At 58.7% G+C, this 13,565-nt stretch overlaps 2 protein-coding genes across 3 annotated transcripts in view; one reads left to right on the top strand and one right to left on the bottom strand.

Moving 5' to 3' along the window:
- Positions 1-275, bottom strand: part of RNF166 (ring finger protein 166) — a 26,489-nt gene extending 26,214 nt beyond the window's left edge. For both annotated transcript variants that reach the window (XM_034788202.1, XM_034788203.1), the window contains exon 1: positions 65-275. In XM_034788202.1, coding sequence (XP_034644093.1) covers positions 65-258 — 194 coding nt within the window. In that variant the 5' untranslated portion in view covers positions 259-275. The remainder of the gene's footprint in view (positions 1-64) is intronic.
- Positions 276-386: 111 nt separating this feature from the next.
- The window catches only part of CTU2 (cytosolic thiouridylase subunit 2), a 13,794-nt gene continuing 615 nt past the window's right edge, over positions 387-13,565 (top strand). The window contains exons 1-14 of the mRNA XM_034788143.1: positions 387-488; positions 1,533-1,607; positions 2,747-2,825; positions 2,921-2,980; positions 3,598-3,658; positions 5,792-5,901; positions 7,355-7,665; positions 8,256-8,391; positions 10,780-10,911; positions 11,406-11,497; positions 12,026-12,123; positions 12,616-12,757; positions 12,954-13,020; positions 13,310-13,368. Coding sequence (XP_034644034.1) covers positions 427-488; positions 1,533-1,607; positions 2,747-2,825; positions 2,921-2,980; positions 3,598-3,658; positions 5,792-5,901; positions 7,355-7,665; positions 8,256-8,391; positions 10,780-10,911; positions 11,406-11,497; positions 12,026-12,123; positions 12,616-12,757; positions 12,954-13,020; positions 13,310-13,368 — 1,484 coding nt within the window. The 5' untranslated portion in view covers positions 387-426. The remainder of the gene's footprint in view (positions 489-1,532; positions 1,608-2,746; positions 2,826-2,920; positions 2,981-3,597; positions 3,659-5,791; positions 5,902-7,354; positions 7,666-8,255; positions 8,392-10,779; positions 10,912-11,405; positions 11,498-12,025; positions 12,124-12,615; positions 12,758-12,953; positions 13,021-13,309; positions 13,369-13,565) is intronic.

The following is a 13,565-nucleotide window of genomic DNA, read 5'->3' as shown; positions in this document are numbered from 1 at the left end:
GGGGGGGGGTTATGGGCTCCAGGGTGGTTTCTTCTCTCGCTCCCCAGCGCCCGGCGCCGCTCACGTGTGGCCGCAGCCCGCGATGCACACGGCCCGGTGATACACCTCCAGGCAGATGGGGCAGCTGAACTGCGCCTCCAGCGTGTCGGGGGCGGGGCCGGCGGGCGGCTGCTCCCGCGGGGTCCCGCCCGGGCCCGGGGCCTGAGGCCGCTGCTGGGCCGCGGAGACCAACAGGCTCCGGAACATCGCGGCCGCCATGAGGGAGGGGCGGGAGCGCGGAGGGCCCCGCGCATGCGCGCGTCATCGCGGCGCGCCTCATCCTCATCACCGCGCGCTCGGCGCGGGGCGGTGACGTAAAGGGGCGCGCCGGAAGCGGGGCTGGGGACCGGGGCTGGGCGTCACGTGGGGGAGGGGAGCGCTGCCGCCATGTGCCAGGCGCAGGAGGAGTACGGGGGCTGCGACCAGCCCCGCAGGCGGCCCCGCGTCAGGTGAGAGCCCGCCCCCCCGCGGGGGGAGGGACCGGGGTCCCCCGGGGGGGTCACCCCAGGGATCGGCCTCGCTGGGCTGTGGGGGCCGGCGGGGGTGGCCCGGCTCAGCCGCTGTCCAGCGTTAGCCAAGGCCCATTAACCGCCCCCTCGCCTGGCCGCCGAGACAGCGGGGGCGGGAGGCCGGCTGGAGCCTGGGCCAGGCCAGCTCTGGCCTTGGTGCCCGCGGCCTGCCCGGCTCCCTTGAGCCGCAGAGCGGGATTGAGGGGGGACATTGCTGAGTCTATACTGGGGGCTAGGCCGGTGTAGCCACGGTGCTCAGTCATGTGGATTTCTCACCCCCCTGAGGGACATAGCTATGCCAGCCTACACCCTGAGTACAGACCAGGCCTGGGGTGTTGATCGGTGGGCGTGGGGGGCTTACAGGGCCCAGCACAATGGGACACTGCTCCTCACTGGGGCCTTTGGGTGCTAGAGTACCTAGGTATATAGCCACAAAGGTGACCATTACCTTCTACTGTGACTATTTTACTCACCCCTTAGTGCTTTGGCCCTTCAGAGGAGAGAGAAATTGCAGGGTGCCCCTGGACCTCATCTGGCCAGATTATCACATGGCCACCATTGACATGGCACAACTGCAGCTGTGTATGTGCAAATACCAGTTTGAACACGTGCCTCCGGATTTGTGCTTTGAAAACGGGACCTGACATAATTGACATGTGGACTGAGATTTGTATAGTTGGAGGTGGTAACTGGTCTGCTCCAGGGCTAATAGTATAACGTAGCCTTTTACTGCTAGGCCACTGGTTGCGCTACCACCTCCCGTGCGTACATAACCTCAGCATTTCAGTCTCTCTAGTTCCCACATCAACCCCAGATTCATTTATTAAAAAAATACAATTGCACTACGCCCATCCTTCATCTCCGTACTTACAAAGCACCTGCTATCTTCAAAGCGTTTAAACAAGCTGATGGTGGTTTGCATTGCTCTTTGCGTGAAGGCGGTCCCTAGAGTGGTAATTGGTTCGCTTTGATTGTCTTTCCCAGCTGTGCGCAGAAGTGCATGAAGTGCAAGGAGGCCTCGCCTGTGTTAGTCATTCGTGTTGGAGATGCCTTTTGCAAGTAAGAGCGAAACAGCCATAGTGATTTGCAAGAAAAAACCCTGTTCAGAAGGCCAGAACGTTCCCATCTTAAGATCCTCATTTACTGATCTTTATAAATCTGTTTGAAATAGGGCTGTATATGAGGAGGGCTGCAAGAGAGATTCAAACCAACTAGATAATAAAGAGCACAACAGTTGTGTGCAGCAGACTGAACTCACTCAGGAGTGTGGGGAGTTGCCCTGTAAGGCCCTTGCTTTGGATTGGCATCATTTTGTTTCTGCACAGACCCAATCACTGCCATTGCATGCAAGAGATACTGTGATGCAGGACCCTAGTTGTGGAGAAAAGGGGTATGAGCGTAGGAAAAGGGGGAGGGGGTTCACCTTTTTTTAATTTTGGAAAACAGATCTAATCTGCCCCATATTGTTTTTATCTGAATCTCGGAAGTTGATTGGTTTGAGCTCTGCAGGCCAGGTTTTGGAATGCTTGGGTTTGCAGTTGCGTAGGCAGTTGTACGGGTACTACTGTGACTGAGAGTACAAACCAAGCAACTGCGCGCACACAATGATCAGAACTCCAGTTGCAGTTAACAGTGGGCAGGCACATACCTGCATGCCGACGGTCTTTACAAACGTGGCCTTCTAGCGCCTTGCGCACATTTGTACCCTGACCGCTCTGAACTGAGGCTGGGGATCAAATTACCTCTCCGGGTGTCTGGCTTAACTTGACCATTTATAAAAGCAACAAACCCTTTTAAATTGATGCCTGTCTTTGTACAATGCAACTTTTTCCTCTTGGGCTTTTTATTTTGTTTAAGTGTTTTGGCTCAGAGGGCTAGAGAGGGATTCAGTCCAGCAAGCCTGGTTTCTCAGACTAGCTTTAAAATGGATCTTCACCGACTTCTAGGTCCCCACACTGGAACTGTCTTGCTGTCAGACAGAAGCTAATTGATGAAATCTTAAGGGGAACTCATTGACTGACTTCCCCTGTCGGGCAGGGTAGCAGGCAGTTCCCTGTGCCTCCCGGTTGGCCTGTGCTGGAATCAAAGCTTCATTAGCGCGAGATGCAGGTGCCCGAGGTGCTGCCTGCCAAGACTGGGATCTCGCGTAAGGTTGGGAGTGTCGTTTCTAATGACTTACGTGCGTGTTTGTTTCCAAGGGCCTGTTTTAGGGAGTATTTTGTTCACAAGTTCCGTGCGATGCTTGGGAAGAATCGTGCCATTTACCCAGGAGAAAAGGTAGAGTCGCTTCTTGTGTAAGGGCGGGCCGGCTGTGGGAAGGCGAGGGGGAAGCAGAGATGGATGGTTAAGTCTCTCTCCTATCTCCCTCACAGGTTCTTCTTGCATTATCAGGTGGACCTGCCTCCAGCTCAATGCTTCGACAAGTCCAAGAGGTATCCACTCTGCAGTGCTGCGGGGAAACTTGTTAGGAACAGTGAGAGCAGTTAGCCGGAGGAAGGAACAGCCACCTGGACCATAGCAGGGGTATTAGAGATGGTTAAGAGGAGGCTGATTCACTAGCAGAGGAAAGCATTGCTGTGTGGGGTGAGGGCCTGGATCTCCCAGGAGGGCTGTCTGCTTCTGTCTGCCCCCATGTCTAAACCGTAGAAGAGCAATCAGTGAATGTGGCTCCTTAGAAGATCTCACAACTCCTGTCCAGTGCACCTGCAGCTCTGTTCCCAAAGGTGGGGAGCATCTAAGCTATGCCCACAGTTACTGTGACAATGCGTCCAAATGTCCGTGTCCAGGTCAATGTCTGAGCGTAATCAGGTGTCAATTAGAATCGCGTGGTCTAGGCTGGGGCCTTCAGCCCATGAGATCTAGGTGTGTTGTTAACTAGAAACATTCGCCATCTCTGCTGGGGCCGTGGGAATGCCTATCTAACAGCCAGGATTAGAGGAGTCTGACCTGCCCTCTCCGCTAGATCCAGGGGATGCTGCTAAGACACGCAAACATGAATTACATTTCCCAGCGCTTGGGACGAGCGGCTCATTCCCATTTCTCTTCTCAGGGCCTGAGTCGGGAGACAGCCAAGAAACTGCGCTTTATGCCGGGCATCATCTACGTTGACGGTAACCCAGCAACCTGCCCTGCTCCCAACCCATTCTGTGCACGCGGTCTTGGGCCAGCCTACAGCCAGAACCCTCTGGAATCTGCTGATGCTGTCCAGCATTAAGAAAGCTGGTTTCGGATAGTGCCCCTCTCACTGTTAAGGCCTGTCTAGTTTTTCCGCTCTCCTGTTACTGGCAGTGTCCCTTCAGGCCCGGAGAGGCAGGCTCCCCAGGCGAGCAGTGAGATGGCCGGTGCACAGAGTAAACACATTGGAAATGGGGGGTTAAGCTAGTCTGGTTCAGTGACTGGCACCCAGGGGAGGCACACTTCAGACACACAGGTGGATGGTGTCCCCTTCCCAGGAAGGGTCCAGCCACTCAAAGGCTCCCACACCCCTCCAGCCAGAGCTCCCGGCATGGGCTCGGGAGTAAGGCTCTCAGCCTGATCCACCACTCACAGTATCCCCTCGTCCGTCAGCAGCTCCTTCCAGCAGCTTCCCCCCCTGTCCTGGTTCTCTTGTCCCCCTGGGCGGGAAGCAGGGGGAGATTCCTTCCTGTGGGAGGCTGGGGAACTCGGAGTGTCTCACTGCCCCCTCTAATTTCCTTGCCCTCATGAGCGGGCAGGAAGAGGGGAAGTTTCCTCTGTCGTTGCCCTGACAGACTATTAACCCTTCCCCTGCCCAGCTGAGGGTGGGGTATGTGTACCCCCATTGCAGATAGGCTAAGGCTTATCTGCAGCTGCTAGCTGCTCTCTTTAAATCCGAAGAGACAACACGCTGGGCAGCTACACCAGCCCCCACTATGGGGGGTGATGGACCAGGGGGTTAGTGCACCAGGGGGTTGTGCTTCCATCTCCAGAGACTGCAGAGCAATCCCAGTCTGGACGCTACCCGAGCACGAGTTAGCAGGTCTCTTCCCAGACTCCAGCGGCTGCATGGGCTGGACGTGCCCTGCTGAGCCCAGCACTTTCTTCCTCGACCAGATGGGCGCTCTCCGCCTGGCAGCACCAGCAGGCTGCGTAGGAGTAGAGAGACTAAATGGGATGGGGGGAGCTGCTCTGCCTGTTAGAGGATGGAGCGGGGATCCTCCTACCTCTCCCGACGTCCGTGGGGGGGGTTGAAAGGGAGGGGGGCTTGGCTGGAGGATCAGTGCATTTCTGCTGGGTTCTGCTGCTGACTCAGTGGCGTAGCCTGTTGTTTGACTACGCTCGCACTTCAGTCTTAAAAACATTCGAGACCAGCCAGCTGAACTTAGCCCAATGCATTGTCTAAAGAGAAACCGGCACAACACGAGGAGACGAACGCACCCTCTCGCGGCGCGTTCGCCGTGCATGGACGGGGTGCTTCAAAGATCTGCATTTCAGCTAGCGGCATTTATAGGATGGTTTTACAAATTACAAAGCTCTTCATATGTCACTGAAGTCCAAGCCCTTCGTTTGTACTGGTTCCTTCACGTGTTGGCCTGTTTGTTTCTTATCTTGGTTTGGATACGAGCACTCCAGGGATGTGAAGGTGCCTCCCCACTGGGCTGGGGGAGAACATTCATGTATTTTGCCTTTGACAAGTTTCTAATGCCAAAGCTGACTTCAGCTTTGCAGAGCGTTATGGGATACTTGATGGATGAATAGAATTGTGGGAAGAGCGTAATTCATTCAGTTAACGTAACTTCTCAACACTTAGATATCTAAACCCGTGCCCGAATACCTACTCGGATGCTGTGTACTACGCCTACCGTGTATTAGCGAATACTGTCTATGGAGATGAGGAAGTGGCATATGCATCTAAAGTTCTGCGGCATGGCTCTGGCCTGCCCCTGGAGAATCCAGGCCTCACCTGGAGAAGGTCTGGTCTGGCTGCTGTAGGAAGATAGAGCATTGCTGGGAACTGCTCCCCAGGCTTCACTCCTGTCTGAAAGAGAAGGGTGGCTGCAGTTTGCTCCATTGCATGCAGCCTTCAAGGCCTGCAGGCCCGTATCCCCCCTGCCCACGCACTGGAGAGCCCCATCTCCCTACTTCCTGCCTTGTTAGTTGGTGAGGAGGGTAGATGTGGCTGCATGCCTTCTGGGTTGGCTGGAGCGTCCTAGGCCACTGATAGAGAAGCCTCTCCTGCAAGGCAGCTAACTCTCCTCATCTGGCATCTCTTGTTTGCTACTCAGAGGGAGCCGTGTGCGGGCAAAGCCTGGCTGAGAGAGAGAAGACGCTGCTCCAGCTGGAGACCGTCCTGCAAGCCTCAGGGTTTCCATATCACCTGGCCCACATAGAAGAGGTAGGGTGGGGTCATGGCCCTGCGGAGCGCTGGGGCACACACTGGGCGAGAGATCACATGCCCCAGACCCCCCCTTCGCTGCGATTCCAGGTGCTGGGACAAGAGCCTCTGGCTGAGATGTCTGAGGCCCCTGCTCAGCATGGCCACCCGGTGCCCGAGGACTGAGGGGCACAGATTTGTCCAATAGGAACCGACAAGGCTGGGATGGAGGAGGCCCTGGGCCAGGTGCCCTTAGCCATGATAGGGCCTGAATGAGACAGTGAGGTGGCAACATTTGCAGATGATACAAAATCAAGATAGTTAAGACCCAGGCAGACTGCGAAGAGCTACAAAAGGATCTCGCAAAACTGGGTGACTGGGCAACAAAATGGCAGATGAAATTTAATGTTGATAAATGCAAAGTAATGCACATTGGAAAACATAACCCCAACTATACATATAAAATGATGGGGTCTAAATTAGCAGTTACCACTCAAGAAAGAGATCTTGGGGATAGTTCTCTGAAAACATCCACTCAATGTGCAGCGGCAGTCACAAAAGCGAACAGAATGCTGGTAATAATTAAGAAAGGGATAGATATTAGGACAGAAAATACCACGTTGCCTCTATATAAATCCATGGTATGCTCACATCTGGAATGCTGTGTGCAGATGTGGTCGCCCCATCTCAAAAAAGATAGATTGAAATTGGAAAAGGTTCAGAAAAGGGCAACAAAAATGATCAGGGGTAGGGAACGGCTTCCGTATGAGGAGAGATTAATAAGACTGGGACTTTTCAGCTTGGAAAAGAGACGTCTAAGCGGAAGATATGATAGAGGTCTATAAAATCATGACTGGTGTAGAGAAAGTAGATAAGTGTTGTTTGCTACTTCTCATAACACAAGAACTACTGGTCACCAAATGAAATTAATAGGCAGCAGGTTTAAAACAAAAGGAATTATTTCTTCGCACAATGCACAGTCGACCTGTGGAACTCCTTGCTAGAGGATGTTGTGAAGGCCAAGACCATAACAGGGTTCAAGAACTAGATAAGTTCATGGAAGATAGGTCCATCAGTGGCTATTAGCCAGGATGGGCAGGAATGGTGTCCGTAGCCTCTGTTTGCCAGAAGCTGGGAATGGGCGACAGGGCATGGATCACTGGATGATTACCTGTTCTGTTCATTCCCTCTGGGGCACCTGGCACTGGCCGCTGTCGGAAGACAGGATACTGGGCTAGATGGACCTTTAGTCTGACCCAGTATGGCCGTTCTTATGTTCTTATGTATTAGAGAGGCAGCCAGGTGTGAGTGGGGAGCTGGAGCCAGGACTCCTGACCTCTAATCCTGTCTCTGGCACAAGCTCCCTGGGGCTCCTCCGTTGTCTGGGTTTTGCCAGCTCCCGAGGCACCTATCTCACTGCCATGCAGGCGCTCGCTGTGGCTAACAGGATCCATCCTCTGCTTGCTCTGTGCAGGTGTTTGACTTGCCCAGCTCCATCCTGCAGCGTGTGCCCCACCATCCCGCAGGTCCCAAGGACAGCTACAAGGAGGCGGTGGAGGGCTTTATCCGCCAGCAGAGGCAGGAGGAGGGCGGAGGTCCCTCTGTGCCTGAGAGGCAGATCCAGGAGAAGCTTGCCGAGGTCAGCGTGCGAGATGCGCCCGGAATGGAGGGGCTGGCCGCCCCGGAAGCCAGGCTCTTGGCTGCAGTCCGGACTGAGCAGCTGATCCGGCTCTTTGGGTCCGTGAAGACGTTGACGGCTAAAGAAGAGCTGCTGCAGACTCTGCGGTGAGCCCCGCCCAGAGTGCTGACCGCGAGTTGAGCCCTTGTGCCAAGGGCTGCAAGCTTTGCCCTCTCTGACCTGCCGCCTGGGGGCTGCCCAGGAGGGGAGGGGCTAAGGAGCTTTTTCCTCCGCCTTTCCTGTCCTCCGATCCATCCCAGCATGCACTGCTTCCCAGCCATGATGCTGCAGCTCCCATCCACAGGAGCGTCTGTCTGTCCATCGCTCTCGCGCCAGGCCCCCCAGCGAGCTCTGGGGATCTCCGGAGGAGCTGCCTAGGCCACTTGCCAGCGCACACTGGGTTTCGCAAGGCACCCAGCTGCCTTTGGAATTCAGTGGGGTTTGGGGGCCGATCTCGCTTCGGGGCCTTGGGAAAGCGCAGCCCTGCTCGTCTCCTCCCCGCAGCGCCCGTGAGATCTCATCTCCCTCCTCTGAAGCCCCCACATGGCCCCTCTGCCTCGCCCGGGACACAGCAGTGGGTGGGAGGCTTGCTGTGGGAGCTGGTGACCGTGAGGAGCTGGCCGGGGCTGATGGGCTCAGCGTATCTGTCTGGCTCCGGACTGCAGCCTTCCCTCACTTCTGGCTTCTCCCCCTTCAGGAACCACCTGATCCTGCACACGGCCAGGGCCCACGGGTACTCCAAGGTCATGATGGGAGACAGCTGCACCCGCCTGGCTGTCAAACTGCTGACCAACCTCTCTCTGGGGCGGGGGGCCTCCCTCGCCATGGACACGGTAAGTGTGGGCGGGAGGGCACCTGGAAGCAGGCGTCTGAGTTGGGTTGGAGTCAGCGGTTACCCGGACTCCACTGTTAGCCCCTTTCCCTAGCTGGAGGCCTTGGTCCCAGTGCTGCCAGGATGCTGTGCTGGGGGAGATGGAGACGCACTGCTCTGTGGCTTCTCTGCTCTGCCTGGGCCTTGGCCGCACTAGTGCGCTGTGATTTATCGGGACCTCGGGGAGAAGCTGGCACTGCCGCAACTTCTCCATTGTCTTCGTAACTGAGCATGCCCAGGGCCCACAGCTTAGTGTTGGGTGAATGTATAATCCTCACGTGGGCCTGGAACAAAGGGCTGCTACGTCCCTGATCTTCTCCAGCCGCCTTAATGCCTCTAACAGGCTCCCCGCAAATACATGGGCATCGGAGCAGAGCCGCGTGCGAGCTGCTGTACGGCAGCACGGGGATTCTGATCCGATCAGTTCCCGCTCCGTGCTCTCCAGGAAGGGGAGGTTTTCCTGCCCGTGAAATTGACATTTCTCAGCTGCAGCAGCAAATGCAGGAGCTGGGACAGATCCGGGGCTTTCGGTCAGGGGAGCCGCGCCACGTGCTTCTGCTTCCCTTCACAAGCTGGAGTGAACGCCTTGCGGCCCCGGCTCCTGCCAGGTCGTGTTAACCCTTAGACTGTGGCTCCCAGGCACTTGGGGACTGGCTTAACAAAGACAGAGATACTTGGGACTGTACGTCTTCTCCCACTCTTCCCCATGGGGCAGGCACTGGAACCGACGGGAAGTGACTCGGCCAAGGCCAGAGAACCCAAGAGTTCTTGGCTCCCCTTTCTGTGCTCAGAGCAGACCAACTGCTGAGTTAGTTTCTGACAGGAGGCCAAGGAAGAAAAAGATAAAGCTACGATAAAAACAAAAATCTGATTCTCCCACCCTGAAATCTAAAGGAAGGGGTGGAGTTAGGGACCCAGGGAACGGTCTGATCTCTATTCCCTAGTCCCGCAGGCACTGTGCATCCTGAGGGAATTGCTCTTTAATCCCTTCCCAGAAGCAGAGAGCAAGGGGCGTGGGCTGGCCAGGGCTGCACGCATGTGTGCAGTGGAGGGGTCGTTAGTGAAACGTAGGGGCAGCCAAGGTAGCTCCCATAAAAAGCAGCCCCACTGGGAGGCCAGCAAGAGAAAACGGGGCCTGACTTTTTCCCCACAAGGGACCAATAATGTTACAGCCACTGACGCTGCTTGTCCGGCGCTCAGGGGACGGCATTCCCCACAGCACAGAGCAGGCCAGGTGCACTGGGGGTCTCTGCCTCCCACCGACGTCCATAGATCTGATCCAGCATGGCAATCCCTATCTCCCCAGCCCCTGCTTGCCCTTCAAGAGGGATCCCCGGTGCTGCTTTGCACACAGGCCGCAGACAGCAGCAGGTCCGGGGTTAGCCCTGGCTCTTGCCTCACCCCTGCTCTGAACTCCAGACGTGCGCGATGCAACGGGGAGCCGCCCGCAGCCATCGGTCTGTGCAGCGTGGCTGGGAAGCCAGGGGCCAGAAAGGGCTCAGGGAGAGAGGCTGGCTGGGGGGCGTCGCTCCGACCGATCCGCACAGGGGGCCATTGGAGGAACATGGACACGCGAGTGGAGATGTTGCAGCTGGCTGTGGGCAGAGCCCGCTCAGCAGCAACCTGCGCCGCCCTCTGTGGAGCCCCGCAGGAGGCCTCTGAATGCCGACTCCGTGAGCGAGCCTCTTCCCCTGGCTGTCCCTTTACTGGAGGCTGGCTAGGTTACCAGGGAGCCAGACAAACCCTTGCCCAGCCAGGATCTGCCTCAAGGACTAGGCCGCATGTCCAGCCTGAGAACTGCCCACACTCCCTTGCCTGGTGCTTAGAGCAAGAGGCTGGGAAGAGGGACTCCTGGGTTCTAGTCCCTGCTCTGGCACTGACTCCCTGTGTGGTCTCAGGCATGTCCCTTCCCCTCGGTGCCTCGGGTGCCCCTGTGAGATGGGGGTAGCAGGTGGGTAGAGGGGTTTGTAGAGAACCCTCCCGTGGGCACGGCCTGCCCCAGAATCATTCCTACGACTGCCCTCCGAGAGCAGCCTAGCTCGGAGTGTGCTGCAGTCTAGCTCCAAGGGGAAGCTAGTCTGGAGGGCCGGGGGTGCGCTCCTGTCTGGCAGTTCACCCCAGAGCTTGGCACTGCCACTGGTGTGCTCCTGGCAGCCACGAACGAGCAGCTAAGAGCCCAGGCTGGGTGTGAAGGGCAGGTATGGGGCCGGTGTTCACCCAGCCATGCTCAGACCTGAGCTCTCTGGTCAGACATGCAGGACGACAGCGGCCCCAGAGGGCTGGGGGCCGTCCCGGCTCTGCTCCGGTGCTGGCGATGGGCCGGTCCCTCACCCAGTCTCTCTCCACGCAGGGCTTCTCGGACGATCGCCATGGCGACGTGGTGGTGGTGCGGCCCATGAGGGAGTACTCTGCCAAGGAAATCGCCTTCTACAACCACCTGTTTGGCGTTCCCACGGTCTTCACTCCTGCCTTGGACACCAAGGTAGGGGGCGTGTGGGTTTGGGCCAGCCGGCAGGGGAGAGCCTGCCGGGCACTGGGCTCTTCCGGCAGGTCAAGGGCACCCCCCTGTCTCTTGCTCATCCCAGCCCAACCCACAGGACCTGCAACCCTTCCCAGCGGTCAATGTGCCCTCTAGGGAGCCCTCCAATGCCCCTGGCACCAAGGGGCACTTTCCCAAGTGCCGGCCTGCAGTGATCCCTGACAGGGATGGCCAGTGAGGCCAGGCCCCCAGCCGAGGCGGTGATGGCTGGGGCCTGGCTGATGTGACTGGGGGAAGGCTCTGGCAGATTAGGCTAACACCCCCCTCCCCTGGGCACTGCAGAGCCGGGCATGGTGCCGATTCCATCACTCCAGGGCCTCTGAACATCTGTGGAGAGGACCCAGCTGCTCTGCTGTCATCACAGGGGAGTCCTAGGGCGGGCATGGGGGTTGGAATCAGCTAGGCTACGAGACTCCACGTGGATTTCTTCCCCCCAGGCCCTGGAGAAGGCCAGCATACACCGGGTGATCGAGCGCTTCCTCTACGGGCTGCAGGCAGAGTTCCCCTCCACCGTCAGCACCGTGTACCGGTAAGGGCTGGCCCCTGTGGGGCCCCCCCCCGACAGCTCTGCAGACCGGGGCTCGGCTCAGGTGGGAAACGTGTGGGTGGCTTCACCCTGGAGGCCATTCGCCCGCCTCGTCAGCCTAGACCTTGGTGGGAACAACTGGAAACTTCTGCTTAGGGGAGGGTCAGAACTCTGCTGCGCCCCTGAATCCTGGCGCACAGCATCTCCTGCTGCGTGGGGAGCCCAGGACTGAAATGGCTTGCGTTGGGAGCCTGGGACTGGAGGCAGGCTTGAGGGGCCCCGGCAGAGCAGGGTGGGGGGAGCCCAGGGCTGGAGTAGTGGGGGACATGGGGGTGGGGCACAGGCTGTGGGGCAGTTGCATAGTTTGAGACCTAACGTTGCTATTGAAGAATTGCCCCTGTGGTGCCCAGGCCTTGGGGAAGGGGGAGGCCCCGTCTGCCCGCACAAGCTGTGGGGGCAGCTGCACTCACAATGGCACTGGCTGCCCCGTCGCCTGGCACTAACCTCTGTGCGTCCCCCTCTGGGCTGTAGGACGGGCGAGAAGCTGAGCGCGACCCCTGGAGACTCCGGCCCTGCCGCTGAGCCCGAACGTTGCCTTCTGTGCTTGTGCGCCCTGGACACCAACGTGGGTACGTGCGAACGCTGCCCCCGGCCAGCGCAGGCTCCGTTCACTTGGCCCCTTTCCCTGAGCGGGGCAGCCTCCCCCATCCACAAAATCCCCTCTGGCTGATCTAGGGCAGGGTGCCACCAACTGCCCTCCCGGATCAGAGCCCATCCGGGTCCGGGCCCTCACCACCCCCAGGAGCAAAGCAGGGGAACCTTGCCATGGGTGCGGGGCCGGGGGGCCTAGAGATGTAGGCCAGGGCGAGGGGTTAACTAGCCCCTTTTCCCAGCTGAACTATGGGCCTGGATCTTCCCAGGGCCCCTTGTGCAGGGGAACCTGCCTCTGGCTGGGCCTGGCCTGGCAGGGGGTGTCTGAAGGCCAGGGCTGTGGAGTTTGCCATCCTGGCTTGGGTCGCTGGCCGGCCCTGTCGGCTCCGCCAGGAGGAGGCAGATGCCCGGCCTTCTGGATGGGGAGCGGAAGCCCGAGGGGCTCTGACAACCATCTCTCTTTGGTGCAGAGGACGGCTCTGCTTTGCAAGCCATCCTGGTCTCGGAGCGGCTCTCCCAGCAGAAGCTGCCAGCTGCGGCGCCCGCCGGGAGAGGGTGCTGCCTGGGGGCAGAGGAGCAGAGAGGATGCTGCATGAACACGACAGCTCCAGGGTAAGGCCAACCCTAGCCCAGGATCCATCGCGGGGTAAGCGCGCTGCTTGGAGTGGCACTGGCCTTGTGGCCCAGCTGGGCCTACACTCCCCTAGCAGCCGTGGCACCATCATCCTCGAGCTGCCCCCAGCTAGCTCCTCCCCTGCGAGCAGAACCGGCCCCTAGCCCTCTCCTCACTTCTGTCTTCTCCCCTCAGGGCCGACGCCCGGGCCGACTTCCTGCCCCTGCTCTGCTACGGCTGCAGACTGACCATCAAGGACACGGTGAGCCCCTCTACCCCCTCAGGGGCTCTGCTGTGGTCCCAGCCCTGCTTTAGGCACCCGGCAGACCTGGCTGTCAAGGGGGGTGGGTCTCCGTTGTTGGCAGGACTGTGATCCCGGTGGAGTCTCCTTCGGATCCCAGTTTTGCCCATCAGCCCCCTGGCCCCATCCAGGGCTGCGGCACGGTGCTGGGGGCGGGCGGGGAGAGACACGCACTGCTGCACGGACCCCAGCAGCACAGGAACAGGGGATGCTGGGGGCAGCCCGTCACCGCTGCTCTGTTCTGTTACAGACCTGCCTGGAGAGCCTCCCGCTCTACGTCCGCTCGGAGGCAGAGCGCAGGAACCGCGGGTGGGGGGGGGGGGGGGGGGCCGGCACCATCAGTCACTGCGCTCCCGCTCTGCATCCTAGCTTGAGCCCTGGGAGAAGCCGCTGCCGTGCAGGCCGAGTTAGAAGCAAATCAGAGGCAGAATCTCCTCCTTTACCATAACATCCAGAATGTGACCTGAGCCGGTCGGACCGGGCCTGTGCCGGGAGCTCAACCTGGC

This window comes from Trachemys scripta, chromosome 13 (genome assembly GCF_013100865.1).
Source record: "Trachemys scripta elegans isolate TJP31775 chromosome 13, CAS_Tse_1.0, whole genome shotgun sequence".
Taxonomy (NCBI): domain Eukaryota; kingdom Metazoa; phylum Chordata; order Testudines; family Emydidae; genus Trachemys; species Trachemys scripta.
The sequence above is the reverse complement of the archived record's forward strand: the minus strand, read 5'-3'. Positions and strand labels throughout refer to the sequence as shown.